Source organism: Aythya marila (genome assembly GCF_965140915.1).
Source record: "Aythya marila genome assembly, chromosome: 13".
Taxonomy (NCBI): Eukaryota; Metazoa; Chordata; class Aves; order Anseriformes; family Anatidae; genus Aythya; species Aythya marila.
The window spans coordinates 19890930-19907988 of NC_139054.1; the positions used below are offsets into that span (position 1 = coordinate 19890930).

The 17059-nt window shown below is 37.6% G+C and overlaps 1 protein-coding gene across 1 annotated transcript in view; it reads left to right on the top strand.

Annotated features, from left to right (window-relative positions):
* The window catches only part of TENM1 (teneurin transmembrane protein 1), a 328347-nt gene that overhangs the window by 249820 nt on the left and 61468 nt on the right, over positions 1-17059 (top strand). The window contains exons 16-19 of the mRNA XM_082770995.1: positions 1745-2006; positions 5149-5416; positions 10990-11133; positions 15880-16129. Of these exons, the coding sequence (XP_082627121.1) occupies positions 1745-2006; positions 5149-5416; positions 10990-11133; positions 15880-16129 (924 nt within the window). The remainder of the gene's footprint in view (positions 1-1744; positions 2007-5148; positions 5417-10989; positions 11134-15879; positions 16130-17059) is intronic.

Below are 17059 nucleotides of genomic sequence, written 5' to 3' on the forward strand. Positions count from 1 at the left end.
GATGTTTTTGTCACTGTGTAACATTTTTATAGTTAGGACCATGTACCACCACATGTGCATGAGCCAAATTCTCATGGAGATCGCTGTTCATAGTGTGGACTCAGGATGGCAACTGACCCTCTGCTCTGGGAGCACACTTACTTAGAGCTTGGTGTGGTAAAGGAACTAATGAAGAAAGGGAAAAGAGAAAAAAATGTACAGCAACAAGATTAGTGACATTCAAACACCTGGAGTCAAATTCTGACAGTACTGCTGTACCAGAACTTCCTTGACATTTTCAGTTTTCCCTGTCTTCCCTCTTTTTTTTTCTGTCTTCAGATGTAAATCTTGCAAGTAGTTTATTGAGGTGTCAACAAAGTTAACTACTTTAGCTGATCACCTGAGCCATACAAGTAAAAGTGGGAACAGACTCCTCCCAGAGCCAGAATGGTTAAATTGCTGCTCTGCAGCTAGTCCTGCACAATTCCGTCTTCCTTTGTCTTCCCCAACCTTGCAGGACTGAGATGAGTTCTCAGAAAGATAAGTTCCTATATGTTCTATACTGCACTCCAGGGTTCATCATCCATTGCCAGTAGGGTCATGATTTGTTCCTGAACTTCAGTTGGGTTAAACTGCTAAAAGCTACATAAGACTTCATCTCTCTTGGCTGTGTTGTGAATGACAAGAAGTTAGAAGCTATCTTCCAGCAGGGAAAGAGTATAATTTGTAACTATTTCTACAGGCTTTTTTTGATGTTGTTGTTTATTTGTTTGCCTTAGTCAGTTTATAATCATAAAGAGCATGCATATTTATTTTACCTTAGTTTCTTGACTTTCAAATCGCACTACTGAAAGTTAATAATTACCATTTCCTATTTACTCTAGTCTGGAAATAGTTGTTGCATTAAAATATGCTACCTGTATTTTGCTGTGAATATAATCGGTATCATTTGGGAAATGTAATGAAATATGCATAATTAGGTCTGATTTCTTATCACAGATTGTTACCATCAAAAGTCTCCATAATAGATGCATTCAGTAATACAGACGGTGAAGTATCTATTTACATATTACCTTCTGTTGCTTGACTGTGGATGTCAGAAGCTCAGAAAATTGAGACCATGTATATTTTACCTTCTGTGTCTCACTGCTTTGCAGCCCATATTTGCCGAAGGTTCTTCATGATAGCTCCCAGATCACCTGCCTTACTTACAAGAGGTGATTCAGTGCTCACTGCAATTAATCAGCATCTTTCCCAAAATCTTCATATCCTGCACAGAGGGGTCACCTGCTCAGTGTACTCAAGCTTTTTCTCCTGCAACTTCTAGAAAAAGGAAAAAGAATACGTCAAGAAAGAAAAGTCCTACCGGGATGTTAGACTTATCCTGTCTATTGTACCTTCATAGACTATAAGCATCCCTTTCTTGGCCAGGAATTTTTTGTATAATCCAAAGTGACTGGGTCCACACTTATTTTGTTACAGATGACTTGTTAATATTCTGGTTGATAAATAGAGGAGAGAAGGGAAAAATAACAGTGAAGTGCTATACCTTGCTATTGATGCATACAGGGAGAAAGCACAGAGAGGTAAATCTTCTTCACTGAATACTAAGGGGACATCAGGAAGATATACTTGAATGATTTTACATGGTAAATTAAGGGCCATAATGAGCAATATAAAGTTTTTGTTTGTGTTTTTCTTCTACACTGAAAGTTGTAGAAATGGGATAAAATGAGAACAAAGCATTTTGTTTTGTCTTTTCCAGTTTTGACCTTGTGGCTGTTGGAGGCATCTCTGTCACTCTAGTTTTTGACAGATCTCCTTTCATATCTGAAAAAAGGACACTTTGGTTGCCTTGGAATAGATTTATCATTGTTGACAAAGTTGTGATGCAAAGAACAGAGTCAGACATACCATCTTGTGACATCAGTAGTTTTATCAGCCCAAATCCAATTGTACTCCCTTCACCCTTGACAGCATTTGGAGGATCCTGCCCAGAAAGAGGAACCGTTATTCCAGAGCTACAGGTAATGAAATTACTTTCAAATGAACAATTTTATTGTTTGCTGAACAAGTTCTAGACAATGTTGAAGGTTAGCATTAATTGACTTAATTAATGAAAACTACATAATTATTTGGTAATGGTGACAAAATATCTCTAGCATGGAAACATTTGGTTATAATGCAAGTAACAATGAATTTTGACACTGAAAGTCAAACAAATCCATTCATGTTAAATTTGCCCCCCATTATTCATATCCCCAAATTATTCATATAATTGTGGTATCATTAAAGTTTTGCCCATCATTTCTGCCCAAGGCATGTAGACTTCTATTCGATATGTGTGAACACAAAGACACATAGACACCAAATGTACACATGCTAAAAAATTAACCAAAATCAGTGGTTACATTTTGAATTCAAAATTTGCAGTCTCAGACTTTAAAACTAAATTGTAGAGATGGTGTATGTTGAGTATTCACTGTAGACTTGATATATCCCTTTGTCTTCCCTTTGTTCCTAGAAAGTTCTGAAAGCGCTGCTGTGAAAAAGATGGTAGCAAATAGTGAGCAATTAACTCCTGTGATGTTACTCACTTATCACAATGACACCAATGTAGATCTCTTTACTACTGTTATGCAAGACGTTTTTCACTTTCTTTACATTTTGTTAATATTTTAAGATACATGATACCTTACCTCAAAATAGAAGGAGGAGGTGGGGAATCCTACCATGATTTATTATTGAAATCATGATTCATTTATAGTGATGCACAAAACCATTCCTAAGTTACAGATAAACAGTGCAACTTCACCATACATCCGTGTGAGACATGACCCAATATCCTATGAAGACTCCAAGGGATTTTTCCTCCATTCACATCTAGTTCTTTGCAACAGCATCTCCAGCTATATGTTAGCTGCTTGTCTTTACTACTTTCTACACACTAACACAAAGCAATTTGAACATGATCTTTTGGATTGTATATATTTAAATGTCTTTTTTTTTTTTCTTGAGACTCCCTTGAGTGTTTAGAACCGCTTTGTAATTAACTTTGCATTTAACTGGTCTTTTATTTGGGACTTAAAAGAGGTTATCTAAGTGGTATGCGCAACACAGTACAACTACACCTGTTTCAGATCGTGTGAGTCCCCACAGTTTTTTGTATGTTGTTTGAACACTTAGAGTTCAAGCAATAAGACCTCTTTTGATTTCTCTTTTAATTTCACTAAGCAAGTATGGAGAGTATTTTTAGGCTAGGTACAGATATGAATATTTCCATCCTTGTTACTTTTTTCTCTTCCAAGTGTTGAAGAAAACAATGAAGGGTCTCTCTGTAAGAGACTTCTGATTGAACTCTGTGATGTTTAAACATCTGTGTATGTGTAAAAACATTATCATGGTTCAGCCAGCTGATGGCCACAGGGTTGCTTCACAGAACATACTAAGTGGCACTAAGAATGTTAGTTAAGAATAACTGATGTGCATCAGTAAGAAAAAAATGGGTTACATTCCTTCACATGAGGTTGTCTTGTTTTTGTTTTTGTTTTTTGTTTGTTTGTTTGAAAATGGAGGTACCCAAAGATGCAGTCTACTCAGAGAGAAATTGATCCCAGTCCTTTTTTTGGCATTGGAGGGTCCTTAGAGCGTCAGCTTGTATTGTACAGTACTGGGAAAAGAATGAAAAATAACCCAGAATAATAGGAGAAGGAGACGCATTAACGTGTATTAATGCATGAATATTTCTTCCTGCTTTTCTGTTAAAAATAAGAAGAGATGTCGTCAAATGCATGACAGAGGGGGCAGCTGGGATGTCAGCAGGAAAGAAGGGGAACACTGCAAATCAGGAACAATAAAGGGAGCAGGATTTCCCTGGCAACACTACATTTCATATGTTGAAAGGACAAGTGCTGGCAGGCCTCCAGCTGTACTGCAGCAATCCTAGACAGTTATACTGTTGCAGTATGTAAATAAGAGTGTTTGGAAAGTGAAAAAATATATTGTTAAACAAGAACTATAGGAAAATGGGAATACAAACAAAACAGTTTGTGTTTTTCCAAGCTTGACTAATGTAACATTGTGACAGGTTGGTTTGTTATTACTGAAATACACTAAAATCATTAACCTTATTAAGGTTTTTAGTGGGTTTTGAGTGACTGTGCTGGTATTCTCCAAGAAGCCACTCTCTTCTCCTGTCTGTTCCACGTCAGTCATCCCCATAAAAGCTCATTTCCCTCAAGATCACAAGAGCTAGCTCCCTTTTTGTAGCTCCAAGGTCCATCATTCAAAAGGTCAAGGCCAAGCTTCTCTTTTTCCCACACAAGTTCACAGTCTTGCAGTGCCTCTCATTGCTGGGGGCTTAACTTCATTGCAGCCAGGAACTGATACTACCCCACCATGGGCCGAGCCATGCCAGCTTGAATCCAAGTGATTCAGACAATGGCACTGACAGCAGTGCTGCGGGATGTGAACTCCGTTGCACATCCTGGGCACTCACCTGCTAGCGAGACGACGACACCCGTGCTGCTTCATCTTCTCTGCTATGTGTCACCAGTTACCTCATTAGGTTTCCAATGCTGTGCATTCTTAGGCCATGCCCTCTCTGGCTGGAGTTTAGCCTTACTGCCAGCACTTCTGTGCAGAAACTGCTTTAGCAGGAAGGTTTGTTTTCTTTCTTAGCTCTCCCCAGATTAGAGTTATTGCCTCCAAAGCAGGATAGTGTCTTCAAATCAAGAAGTAATGTATGAAGTGTGTGCATATTTAAAATATATATATATAATTGTTTTTGATTGTATTTGGGTTTACAACACTCATCAAGTAAACCAAATAATAAAATGTAATGCTCATAGAGAGCATTATGAGCTTTAATGCTTATATGACCACAGAGGTAGTATTTGTTCCTCAGCAGATAAACATAAAGAATTAGAGGAAAAGGTTCTTTATCAAAATAGATGGACTGCCATCCAGTAAGTTTTCATTTTTGTACATTTTGTAATATGCCTGGCTACTGCATTGCTCAAGAAATCAACATTGTAAGTGGTACTGTGTTCACATCATGATTGTGAAAACTAAAGCAAGCATCTGTTGTTATTACAAAAAAACATAATTGTACTTTTTTCCTGGCTATAGATATAATAATGTTTTCATATTGTTGTTTTTTTTCCCAAGGTGGTCCAGGAGGAAATCCCAATCCCTTCAAGTTTTGTGAAGCTGAGTTATCTGAGCAGTCGAACACCAGGATATAAAACTTTGCTGCGCATGATACTGACACACGCAACCATCCCTTCTGGAATGACAAAAGTACATCTGATAGTTGCTGTTGAAGGACGTCTGCTTCAGAAATGGTTTCCCGCTGCAGCCAATTTGGTATACACATTTGCCTGGAATAAGACAGATATATATGGACAGAAGGTTTCTGGTCTGGCAGAGGCTATGGGTACGTAGAATTACCTTAATATAAGCAGAAGCACTAACATGCACTAAGCCAGGAAAATAGAGCTTATAAATTTTGTTACCATACTTGCATTGTTTTTACATCAAATGCCTCTTTAGCTTAGTTGACCCATGTGATATGGGGACAGGACGAGGGGGAATGGGCTTAAGTTGAGCCAGGGGAGTTTTAGGTTAGATGTTAGGAAGAACTTCTTCACTGAAAGGGTTGTGAGGCATTGGAACAGGCTGCCCAGGGAAGTGGTGGAGTCACCATCCCTGGAAGTCTTTAAAAGACGTTTAGATGTAGAGCTTAGGGATATGGTTTAGTGGGGACTGCTAGCGTTAGGTCAGAGGTTGGACTCGATGATCTTGAGGTCTCTTCCAACCTAGAAATTCTGTGATTCTGTGATTCTGTGATATCCTAGAAACATTTATTTTCTTGTTCCTCTGATGTCATCTTTCCAATTTAATCAATTTGAAAATCCCTGTTTCCCTCTGAGAATGGTTATGTACTAATGGCATTATATTCAGCTGTCTTTGTTTTTGAATGTTACTTTGAATATGACCTTTGGTGTGTCATTGCTTCTGTCATTTTTTGGCTGTGACATTTAAAATGTCATTTCCACTTAGGGTTTACAAAATTCTAACTTTGAGGCACACTTTCTTTCTCCATTTCATATCCCTAACAGTTAGGACTTCTTGATTTGTTGTTTAAAAGTATTTCTGAGAAAAATACTACGTTTCATCATCTATTTTACCAAGCAGCACAAACAGCAATTTTGAGAATTGCAACAGAAAAGTTGTCAGTGAAAATACAATTTAGCCAGCCATTGTTGGCATGAATTTCATTATTTGGTTTCTAAAAGACATGCTATTTCTTTTAATTGATTCTGGGGTTATATTCCTTAATGGACTAATTTTACAGATACTTTCTATCAAGGTTATTTATTTTACCAGTGGAGCTTAGTACTGTGAATAAGCCTTATTCACTTCTGTAGGAGTTCTGATTTGCTTTTTAAGTCAGAAGGATTATAGCAAGAAGCATTGGCAGGATCAGGCTGTAAAATAAGAATAGCAAGGGCTACATGAAGCCAACCTTCCTCACAAGGAATGCATAGCCAGAAGCTGCGTTAAGGACCTGTTGTGTCATCCTTGCAGTTAGTGTGCCTACAAATTGGCCAGTGCAAAGACAAAGGTGCCATCCAGGCTGTGCTAGCTCTGGCAGCTCCCAGCACATCTGCACTTGCCTGTTACCATGTGCTCCCAGACAGGTAGTCTGTGAAGCATCTGTGCGTAGAGGAGACGGGAGAAAGAAGGACAATAGCACTTTCTTTCCTACCTAGAGAATGGTGTAGATGTAACCATTGTTGTCAGCAAAGGATAATGTTAGAATCAAAAATAGAGAGTATGATTTACATCATGAGTTGTACACAGGAATATACCAGAAAACAAGGAGCTTATTTTAGGGCTGTGGTCTTGCAGCCTATTTAAACAGACAGAAGTGCAGGCTGCTGCCAGAGGGGATGTTCCTGTGTTCCCTCCTTCTCCCATGGGCCACCATTCACATACATTTGATCATGAAATGAGCCAGATCAGGAACAAATGCAGCTAAAAACTGAAGCAACCAGAAAATAATTGATAAATTTTCAGCTTCTTTAGTTTCCTGATCTGCTTTGAATGCTAGTGGAGCAGCATGGGTCTTCTCATTTCAGCTGTAGCTCACACGTTACAATTGGCCTAAAGAGATTAAATTCACCTTTAGCATGAGGCATTCTGAGTTGCTGCATTATCCCACGTGCCTCCAATCTACCACATCCAGCTCACATCTGCAGAAGTGTGGACAGCTTTACAAAGGGGACAGTAGGTGCTGGCACTGACACAGCACTCTGGACCCCTGGGTTTGGCATGTGGCAGGGAACAGGAGCATCCTTTTCAGCTCATCCCATGGAACCTCATTGTTCGGGGGCAAATCTAGCCCTAGCTCATTACAGATACAGCTTCCTGCTTGTACTTTGCAGTGACAGAAGGTATTAAATGAGTTGTTGCTTTCACATACACATATTTCTGCAAATCCAGAACAAAAGCAAAACTCAAGCATGCCTTTTGGGCACCCACTGGTGATCAGGCAGGACCAGCAATGTTACAGGAGGCACTTGCAGCTTTCTTTGTCTCATTTACACAAGCCCTGCATTCAGGCTCTGTCAATACATGTTAACGCTAACATGTTTGAGATGGAAAAGTTAGGTACACCAGCTCCCTCTCCATCATTTAAGAGTCTTCTTATGATCATCAGGTCTAATACATGCCTAGAATTTAAAACAACTCAAATCAAATACATAACATCTTCTAAATGAAACTGTAGTTATAGTAGACTGTAGATGTTTGTAGATTCCCAAATTAGAAGCAGATGAGTTATATGTTTAAATATGCATAAAGCTTATACAATGGTGCTGGGTAACAACTTTTTAATTGTTTAATTGGTGTTGTGTTGATTTTTTTGCTTTTGCTTAATTTAGTTTAACCATGCTTCTTGCAAAACTGAAACAAAAATCATTATATTTTAAGTGCATTTTTAGAATACTTTGTTAGATTCTAATAAAGGTTTAATTTGACACTGTAGTACTCAGGGACCTTTATCTGCATCCATTATATAAATTTTGTCAAAATAGTTTTCTCTTCCAGTATATTACCAATATTTAATAATGCATTCTGTTCAAATTTCATTTTAATTAAATTAAATTGCAGCAGGTTGAAGTCGTGGAACTCAGGAATACAACTGTCTGCCTCTGGTTTTATAACTCCTATAAACATCTTTATTCTTCTTCAGGATTGTTGACAGAAATGATCATGTAACCAGTTATAGAAAAGGAGACTTTGAGCATATTTCAACACAAAAATGGTTTTGTTTAAATTTGTATAGAAAATGTTAGCTGGTGTTTATCTATTCCAGAAGTCTAACACACCACCATTTTCTTTTCTCAAAGGAACAGCAGAAATGATAAAGTAGCAATTTTTTGTTCTAAATAAAAGAAAGGTCACATGAATGTTGCCACAAAATCTTCATGGTATAGTTTGCATGCTCTTGTAACCTAACATAGGAAAAGGAGAGATTTCAATACAAACCTCAGTAAATACTCCTGTATAACTCCCTACATGCTCAATCTTTCTCCTGAAAGTCCTTGAATTCCCCACAGCAGGAGGAAGTGGAATGCAAGGATTTACCCTTCCGGATGCAAATATAAACTCTTGAGAAGAATAGTCTTAGGTCTTCTCAGTTTATTATTCTACTTATTACTTTAGCTGAGTTCCTTATATTCATTGTTCAGAGTAAGATGCTGATAAGTACAAATACTTTAGAAGTTGAAGTAGAGGTCACTGTCATGTTTAATCATGTCTTTTATTTTTAATCTCTATTTTGGAAGAGCAGCAGGAGAAACAGCAACAGCCCTTAAACCATGATATGCTGGCTCTAGTAACAGATTATTCTTGATTCTTCTAAAAATTTTTGTGAAAAGTGTAGATTGTTGGCTGTTAATGTCCAAAGATTTAACAGTTCTCCTTCATGCAGTGAAATCTCAGTCAACTAAAAAAAAAGGGCAATAAATGAATTTAACCAGAAAGTAACACCCCACAATGAGGTTAAGTGGAGATTGTCAGTTCACTTACAAAATCAGTGTTTTTGCAAACCTTCTAGACACAAAATATTTATTATTCAAGTAGCACTGTAGTTGCTTGGCTGACTTTATAATTGTTACATTTCACCTTGACTATTTTGCATGCAAAACAATTGATAGGAAATTTTCATGGATGGCAGATAAGTGCTTCCCTTTAGATGGTTTGGGATATCCAGTGTTAAAATTACTCAAAAGTTCCTTTTTGAAGCCTAAATTGTCAGAAGGAAATTTTTAGTGTGCAGAATAGATTTTGTTCTTAAATATAAGTATGCATAGAAACATATTTGTAAATATGAAGTGAATGTTTGTCTAAGTGTCGCTTACTGATGGGAAGGGACAAAAAGGCAGCCACTAACTGTGAGCATGGAAGAAAGAACTTTTAAGAAAGGGGACTGTAATCTCTAGAGGGTATTTGGCAGCTATAGGCAGAGAATAGCAGTCACTTTACAGCGTTAGCTACAGTGCTGGTAAGTGTGCCACTGTGGATCCATTGGCACAGATTCTCAGTTGGTGAAAACTGTTATGCCTCCCTTGACCTAAATATCAGTATGGTACCTTACAGCAGCTGAAGGTCTGTCCTGTGGGTCTGTAATGGTTCACTTAGCAAGGCTGAGTGACACTGTATTATAGGTCTTTACATTCCCAAGTACATACATCTGACACAGGATTGAGCGTGTTAAGTGCATGAATGGAGTAAAGATACTAACGTATAGGTGAGCATGAGGTTGCTTTGTAGGAAAAATCAGCCCTTTATTTTCTCCCTGCATTAACACCTAGAAAATAGCATGTTCAGTTACTGAACCTTGATGGCTCATCCCAGCACAGGAGGTCAGTGGCTGTTCTGGAGGAGGCTCCATGCCTGCAGCTGGGCACTCAGACAAGGGAGTCACCTTGGTTGCAGATTTTAGACAAAAGTGCTCCTGTAAGTGAAAAATTGAACAGAGCATGCAGACTGAAACCTGTAAGTTTTAAATGTACAGTATGTACAGTACTTGAGATATGATTGTTACAAGTCAAAGTTTAGCTCCAAAAGCATGTTCTTTCTACTGAATTGATGAAGCAGCTCTGCTAAGTAAAATTGATGTAAGGAACAGCTTTCAGTTTCGCATAGAATATTTATCTTAAAAACAAAAATGTTCCATACTATAGAGCTGGTCAAAATATTTTGATTGAATCTAGTAGCAGAATTTTGATTATATTAAAACCATTTGCGGTTCAGGTAAAACATACCTAGAATTGCTAGGTAGAAAAATGAGATGAAAATAATGAAAATGTCAGAAAAGAGTGTTTCTTAAAATATTTTTGTATTTCTTCTTAAAATATTTTTGAAGGCATTTTTATTTTGGAAAGGCTAAAATGTGTTAATATTTCCTAGATCAAACTTCTGGGATCTGATGTCAAAACATAACTTTCAGTTTGGCAATCCACTTCTGCCCAGCTACATTCCTTATAATTACAGCACGATCTTTAGGTTAAAGATTGCTACATTTCAAAAATATCCAGTGTATGAGAATTCAATATCAATATGCTCACACTTAGAAAAAAAGAAAGCCAGATTGTTTTAACCTGGATTTTGTTTTTCTGTTTAGGCTACTGCTCAGAGAATTCACAGAAATACAATAAACTATCAAGTCAGAAGTCATTGGAGGAGATTTATGTTCTTAAGACAATCTGTAACTGATAACACAAAGTTCTCTGCTTTGAAACTGTAGTAACCATAGCTGTCGTAACATACTAATCCCTTAAACTCTGTTTAAAAATTCCATTTGACAGTAGCAATCAGGCAGAGGTAAATTAATGACATCATTACTTGAAAGGTGAATATCAAAACCTAGAATGAAAATTACTTAGTAGTTCACAGAGAAAAAACTAAACTGATAGATCTTTAATTATTTGGTTACAGTGTCCGTGGGTTATGAATATGAAACATGTCCTGATTTTATTCTGTGGGAGAAAAGAACAGTAACCCTTCAAGGCTTTGAAATGGATGCTTCAAATCTGGGAGGCTGGTCAATAAACAAACACCATGTATTAAATCCACAAAGTGGTAAGTCCTTCCTTTATTAACTGGCCACACAGAAGAATACAAATTTTAAAGGAATTAATTGTTCAGATTTTCAGTATTACTATTTCTAACATTTAATCCTCTTTCTTTGAATCTGCACTATCCTTTATTCAGAAATGAACTGTAAATGCCATCTGAAAGCCTGTTTTTAATGTTCTGGCTCCCAGGTATTAAACACTAATATCCCTAACTGTTGTGATTATGAGCACAGTTTAGTCATTTGGGTGGGAAAAGGGCATGCTCATTTAAGTTTGTTTTCACACTGCTTGTATGGAAGTACTACATTTTAGGTCAGTTTATGGTGTGTTATATTCTCAGTGAAGTGCCTACATTCCTAATTCATCCTATGACTAACCTTGATTAGTAGCAGCGTTGGTGGTCACAGCTCTAGGGAGACAAAACATGCATGGAAATGGAACAGCTGAGTAAGAGGTGGCCCTTCTAAAACCACCTTGCCAGTCTGCTGAGCAGAAGCTTTCGTTGCTGCCCACTTTTCAGAGAAGTTCAGTTACTCTTTGGGATAAGCAATCTATTCAAATCCAATCAAAGCATTAGGAAAAAAAAAATGGAAATGCTTTTTATGTCACATCATTAACGCTGCATACAGATTCTTCAAGCATGGAGACTTGAATCTGTTTTTTCATTGCTTTTATTTTATTCCTGGTTTGTTTGTGGTGTGTTTTTTTTTTCTTCCCCTAACTTCTTTAATCAGGAATAAAGTCTTAGTGAGATTAAACTATTAAAACAATACTTATAAATGAAGCTAACTGAAAAAAAAAGTATGATTTTGCAGATAAATAACTCACTTTGCTTGGGAGACTTGGGGTCAGATTTCAGATCACAGAAATCATTTTAGTGCTGGATTCAGTGAAGTTCTCTCAATTTTCTCCTACTGGGAGTCTGTCCACTGAAATCTGTTTCCATCTACAAACTTCTGTAATGAAGATTCATGTACAGAGGTATGTCTGCTAGGTTTTTACAAGTTCTGTTGTTGAATGCACAACTACAGTATAAATATTCCAAATACAAAAGGTCAGATTTAGTTTGTAAATTATCTGGATTTCTGTTTTGATTTAAAATAGTTTGACATTTTAAATAGCAGTTCTTTCATGCCCTGTCTTACTGGTTTGTATAGATTGTCTCTTTTAAATGCCAGCTATTGACATTTAACACAAAGAGAAATCTGACCTCAGTCAGCTCAGCCCCCAGCTGTGTGCCCTATAGCCTCCTCTTTAGTGCCAATTTACCACTTACATAGTTTAATTTCAAGACTAAATTGCTGGCACTAAGTCCAGTTTATATATAGTTTATATAACTATCTGCTAACTGCAGTGGTTACTACTATCATTCACCATATAGGCACTAGCATGTTCTCAGACTCTGTAAAACAGACAATTACAACGCAAGTGAGGCTAAACCACTGCCTTCCAGAGCACGGGGTGTATGGTGACAAATTGCTTGCTGGCCCATCACAGCTGTGTGGCACAGCCTCTCAGGAAATCTGACGAGCAGTGACCACAGTGCCTCCTCTGAAATCCTGTGAAGAGGCCTGTGCCCTCTTCCCCACCCCAACAGTGAGAATGGCGAATGTACAGCCTCTCATACACACTCCTCTTCCTCTCGTGTTCTCAGTGCGCTGGGCACTGTCAAGGCTGAAATCGGAGGGAAGGTGTTTGGATCTTCATCCATTATGCACAGAGATGCAGCTGGGCAGGGTGTAAGCACACGCTTGATTTGCAGTCTGCGAGTCTCCTTTGTGCACAGGTTGCGTATGAGGGCATCTCCAGCGAGGAACACAAAGCCCGGGTAGAGCAGTGCCTTGCCTATTTCTCATGACCATAATAGGCTTTATTACGCATAATCAAGCACACCTCACTCAGCCATATATGAATTAGAAAAGCAGTTAGGAACAGACAAACAATAACTGTATCATAGCTAGGACACACCTAACAGAGCAGCCTGCAGGCCCATAGTAAAGCAGCAAAACTAAATAGTCAACTTTATCACCAAAAAAAGATAAAAATAACTAGTGCACTTTTGATCTTGAAACTAGTGAACTGCTTGTTGATTTCGGATAAATAAACCATACTTATAATGAGGAGGATATGATTCAAACCTAGAATTATACAATTCACACTTATCTCCATACAACTGTGAGTGAAATGAAAAGCATGAGGAGCCTTCTCAAATCTGAATAAATTCATAATTAAAAATGAAAATCTGAATATATTCAGATTTTCATTTTTAATTAAAGCATTTCTCTGTGCATATGGAGAGCTGCACTTCTGAGAAGCATGAAATTTATCCAGTTTTGAAACACTGTCACTGGATTAACTACAGAAATAGCATTGGACAATAACATAAATGTCTTTCTAAAAATTCTCTGTTGCAAAGTGCAATTTTGTTTTCAGACTAAAACCACTTTGCTTCCTGAGTTAACTAGTCCTGAAGAACTTATATTTAACTTCAGCCACTAAGCCATGCTTCCAGTAGCTCTGCTGATGTGTGCGCTGTTCCTGCTCAGAGACGAGGTGGCTACGCTTATCTCCCTCTCCATAAAAGCTATTCCTCTCAGAGAGGTTACAAAATAAATAGAATAGAAAAGTTGTGGAATGAATAGATACAATTATACAGACTTGGATTTAACAGCACAGTCTGAGCTTTGGAGGGACAAGAACTGACATGCAGAAACCATACCAATTACAAACAATGCTATAGTGCCACATGTTAATTATCTTTAAAAAAAATAATAATAAAATCTGATTCTTGCAGTTTAGCTGTGAAAAATATGTATTCCAATGCATGGCTCTCACCGCAAGCTTAAGATTTTAAATGTATATGTTTTTGCATCGATATGAAGCTCACATTGACAGAGGATCCCATCCTTTTCTCAGCTATACTGAACTCCTTTTCTACTTTTCCTTCAGTCCAGAGGGTCAATCTCTTACAATTCATTACATGATCTGAGTTGAATGTTTTCTAACAGAAAGGTGTCAGTCAGTTTGGAAGATCTTCAGGGTATTTCTCATAATCCAGAGGAGAACACATACCAGAAATGCTAGTTCCTATATGTAGTCCTTGTAAAAATGCAGATGAATACAAGCAAATGCACTATTAACCAAGTTTTCAAAGTATTCTCTGAATTAAATTTTTCTTCTGATGGGCAAGTATATTGATTTCAGTTTTTATTTATCTGGGGGAAAGAGGAGTACTTTTAAAGGGACTTTATGCTTTACAGTAACTCTAGCCCCAGTGCAACACAGCACTGGCTAAAATTAAAGCAGCAGCTCGAGAGCCTGAAATTAAGTACATGGTTACATTTATTGACAGCAAAAAAGATATTCTCCAGAGCCCTAATTATTTACTGGCATTTGTATGAGGCAGTTGAACGATTACCTTTACATTGTTAATTTCAGACAAAGGGCAGCATCTTCATTTAGCTGCATTTTTATCCGGTACATAAGGGAGGATATTGCCATTAATTTTGCTGGCATATTTCTAAGATGCCCTTTTTTTAAGCAAATGTTCAACCAAATACAAGTATTCTGTCCTTTATTGTTCAGATTTTTTTTTTTTAATAGAATTCTCTTGAAAACAGCTGTGGCAACACTTAAATAATTCCACCGAGAATTTTAATTTGGCTTACCTGAAAGCCACAAAAAGAGTTTTACAAAAGTGGAGAGAGACAGCACACACACAGGTACATCCACTCTACTTCATGAAAACACTGAAGTGTCTCAATGTATCCTTACTGCAGCACCCCAGTTCTCGGAGTATCAGGAAGAGTCCTCCAAAAGTATATTCCCTTGTGTTTATTCCTTTAATTATGCTACTTTTTTTTCCTGATGAAATGCTGGGATTTCTAAGGGGAATATGAATGCTTTAATGCTCAACTTTCACTCAGAAAAAGTCAAAATTTTACAATAATATGCCATTTAAAATGTACTTCTTAAATATATTATTACATCGCTGTTTAAAATAAACACTGCAGATATCTACCCAAGAAAATGCATGTTTGCACTGGATCTGGTGCTAACAACCTAGTAGCTGGGAAGAGTCAACAATGTATGCCCCAGAGCAGTACTGAAATAACTGACATTTTGGAAACTTGTTTTAAACTTTATGGCAGCACATAATATATTCCTGTTGGTAAGAAATTCGCTTGTGCCTCAGTTACTTCTAGCTTGGCTTTGCTGCAGTCTGCACCATTTTTATATACCATGAAGGACTCACATTTACATTTGAATATTGATTTTGTACTGCCACTCAGTGCTCTTTTGTGAAAAATGCATAGTAGTCCTGCTATTAATCTCCTTTAATTAAATATTCAAACTGCCTCAGAAATTCCTCTGCTACCTAATAAAAATTTATGAATAAAATGAATATTAAAGTAGTAATCCCTGAGAAATCAGATAGCACTGCAATTAACAGTCAATTTGTTAGAGCATTAAGCAACCATGAGTTCTCCTCATGATGTTGGCTTTTAAAATAGCCACTCACCACTAATTGACAAAGCAGCGATGGTGAAACTTGGGACTGAACAAAATTGGAAGAGATTAGTGGAACCCTGTGACACAGCCTTCAACAGATCAGGTGGCTTTTGCTATTTTGCCAATCTGCTGTTCTGTAGGATTTCAAAAGCCCAAATTGCAGAATAGTTTAAGCACTATACATTTGCTTTTTTTTTTTTTTTTTGTCTCCTGTTTTCTCCCCCTTCCTTCCCCTTAGGAATTGTACACAAAGGAAATGGTGAAAACATGTTCATTTCCCAGCAGCCACCAGTCATCTCCACTGTGATGGGCAATGGACACCAGAGGAGTGTCTCCTGCTCCAACTGCAATGGTCTTGCACTCAACAGTAAACTCTTTGCCCCAGTTGCTCTTGCTTCTGGGCCTGATGGGAGTTTGTACATTGGAGACTTCAATTTTGTCAGACGGATCTTTCCCTCTGGAAACTCTATTGGCATATTAGAATTAAGGTAAAAGAAAATATGGTTACCTTTGGCTAGTGTTCCCTATCCTGGCTGTGATACACCTATGAAAACTACATTTTTTCTTCATGCTTTAAAGAGGCATCTGCATTTGGTTGCTTCCTGAACATGTGTCTCACTGACTGTCAAACCTGGTCATTAGAAAACGTATGCATTGTTTCAAGTCGTCAGTTTAAAAAGGCATCCTAAGAGGCATTTAGAACAGATATTGCATAATGAATTTCTACAGAGTACAGAATTAATAGAGCTAATTATTCTTCTTGTGGGTATTTTCATGCAATCCCCCCAAAAAGTTGAAAATCCCCTTCTCATATGGGCTTTTCATGCAATTTTCCCCAAAAAGGTTTCAAATTCCATGAAGCTTTTAGAAAAACACCCCACCCCTATTCAATAGCAAATATTCAAAGTGTCACATCAGATCACAGCACTGAGGCTGCAGACAGACTTACCATGTTTGAAATTAATACAATTAAATTGTTCTTTATCTGTAACAGGATCTGGCTGGGTTTAAGCAGATGAGCAAACCTGGCATTGCAGACTGATGTGTCCCAGGCTGGGCCAGTGCCACTCTTAACAACTTCCCTGCAACTGACTCCTGCTTTGGATTCCCTTTCAAGGCATAGGGGAAGGCAGGAAAGGTTTTGGACACCGATGCACTAAATTTCTTTTACTTAGCACCCATGAATTTCTAACTAGCTAGCATTGCAGGCAATGAAATTGTGGGTTGATTGTTCAGAATGAACTTGAAAATGTGAAGGTGGTGGGTGGTGAAAAGGAAACAGATTTTGAGAGAAAGAAGCGAATGCCAGGAAAAACAATGTTTTATTTGTATACAGCAGTTAGACAAAGAACACCGTGTTGTGGAGTACTAATATTTCTTGTCTTTTTTTTTTTTTTTTTAAACCTGAACCGGTCTGT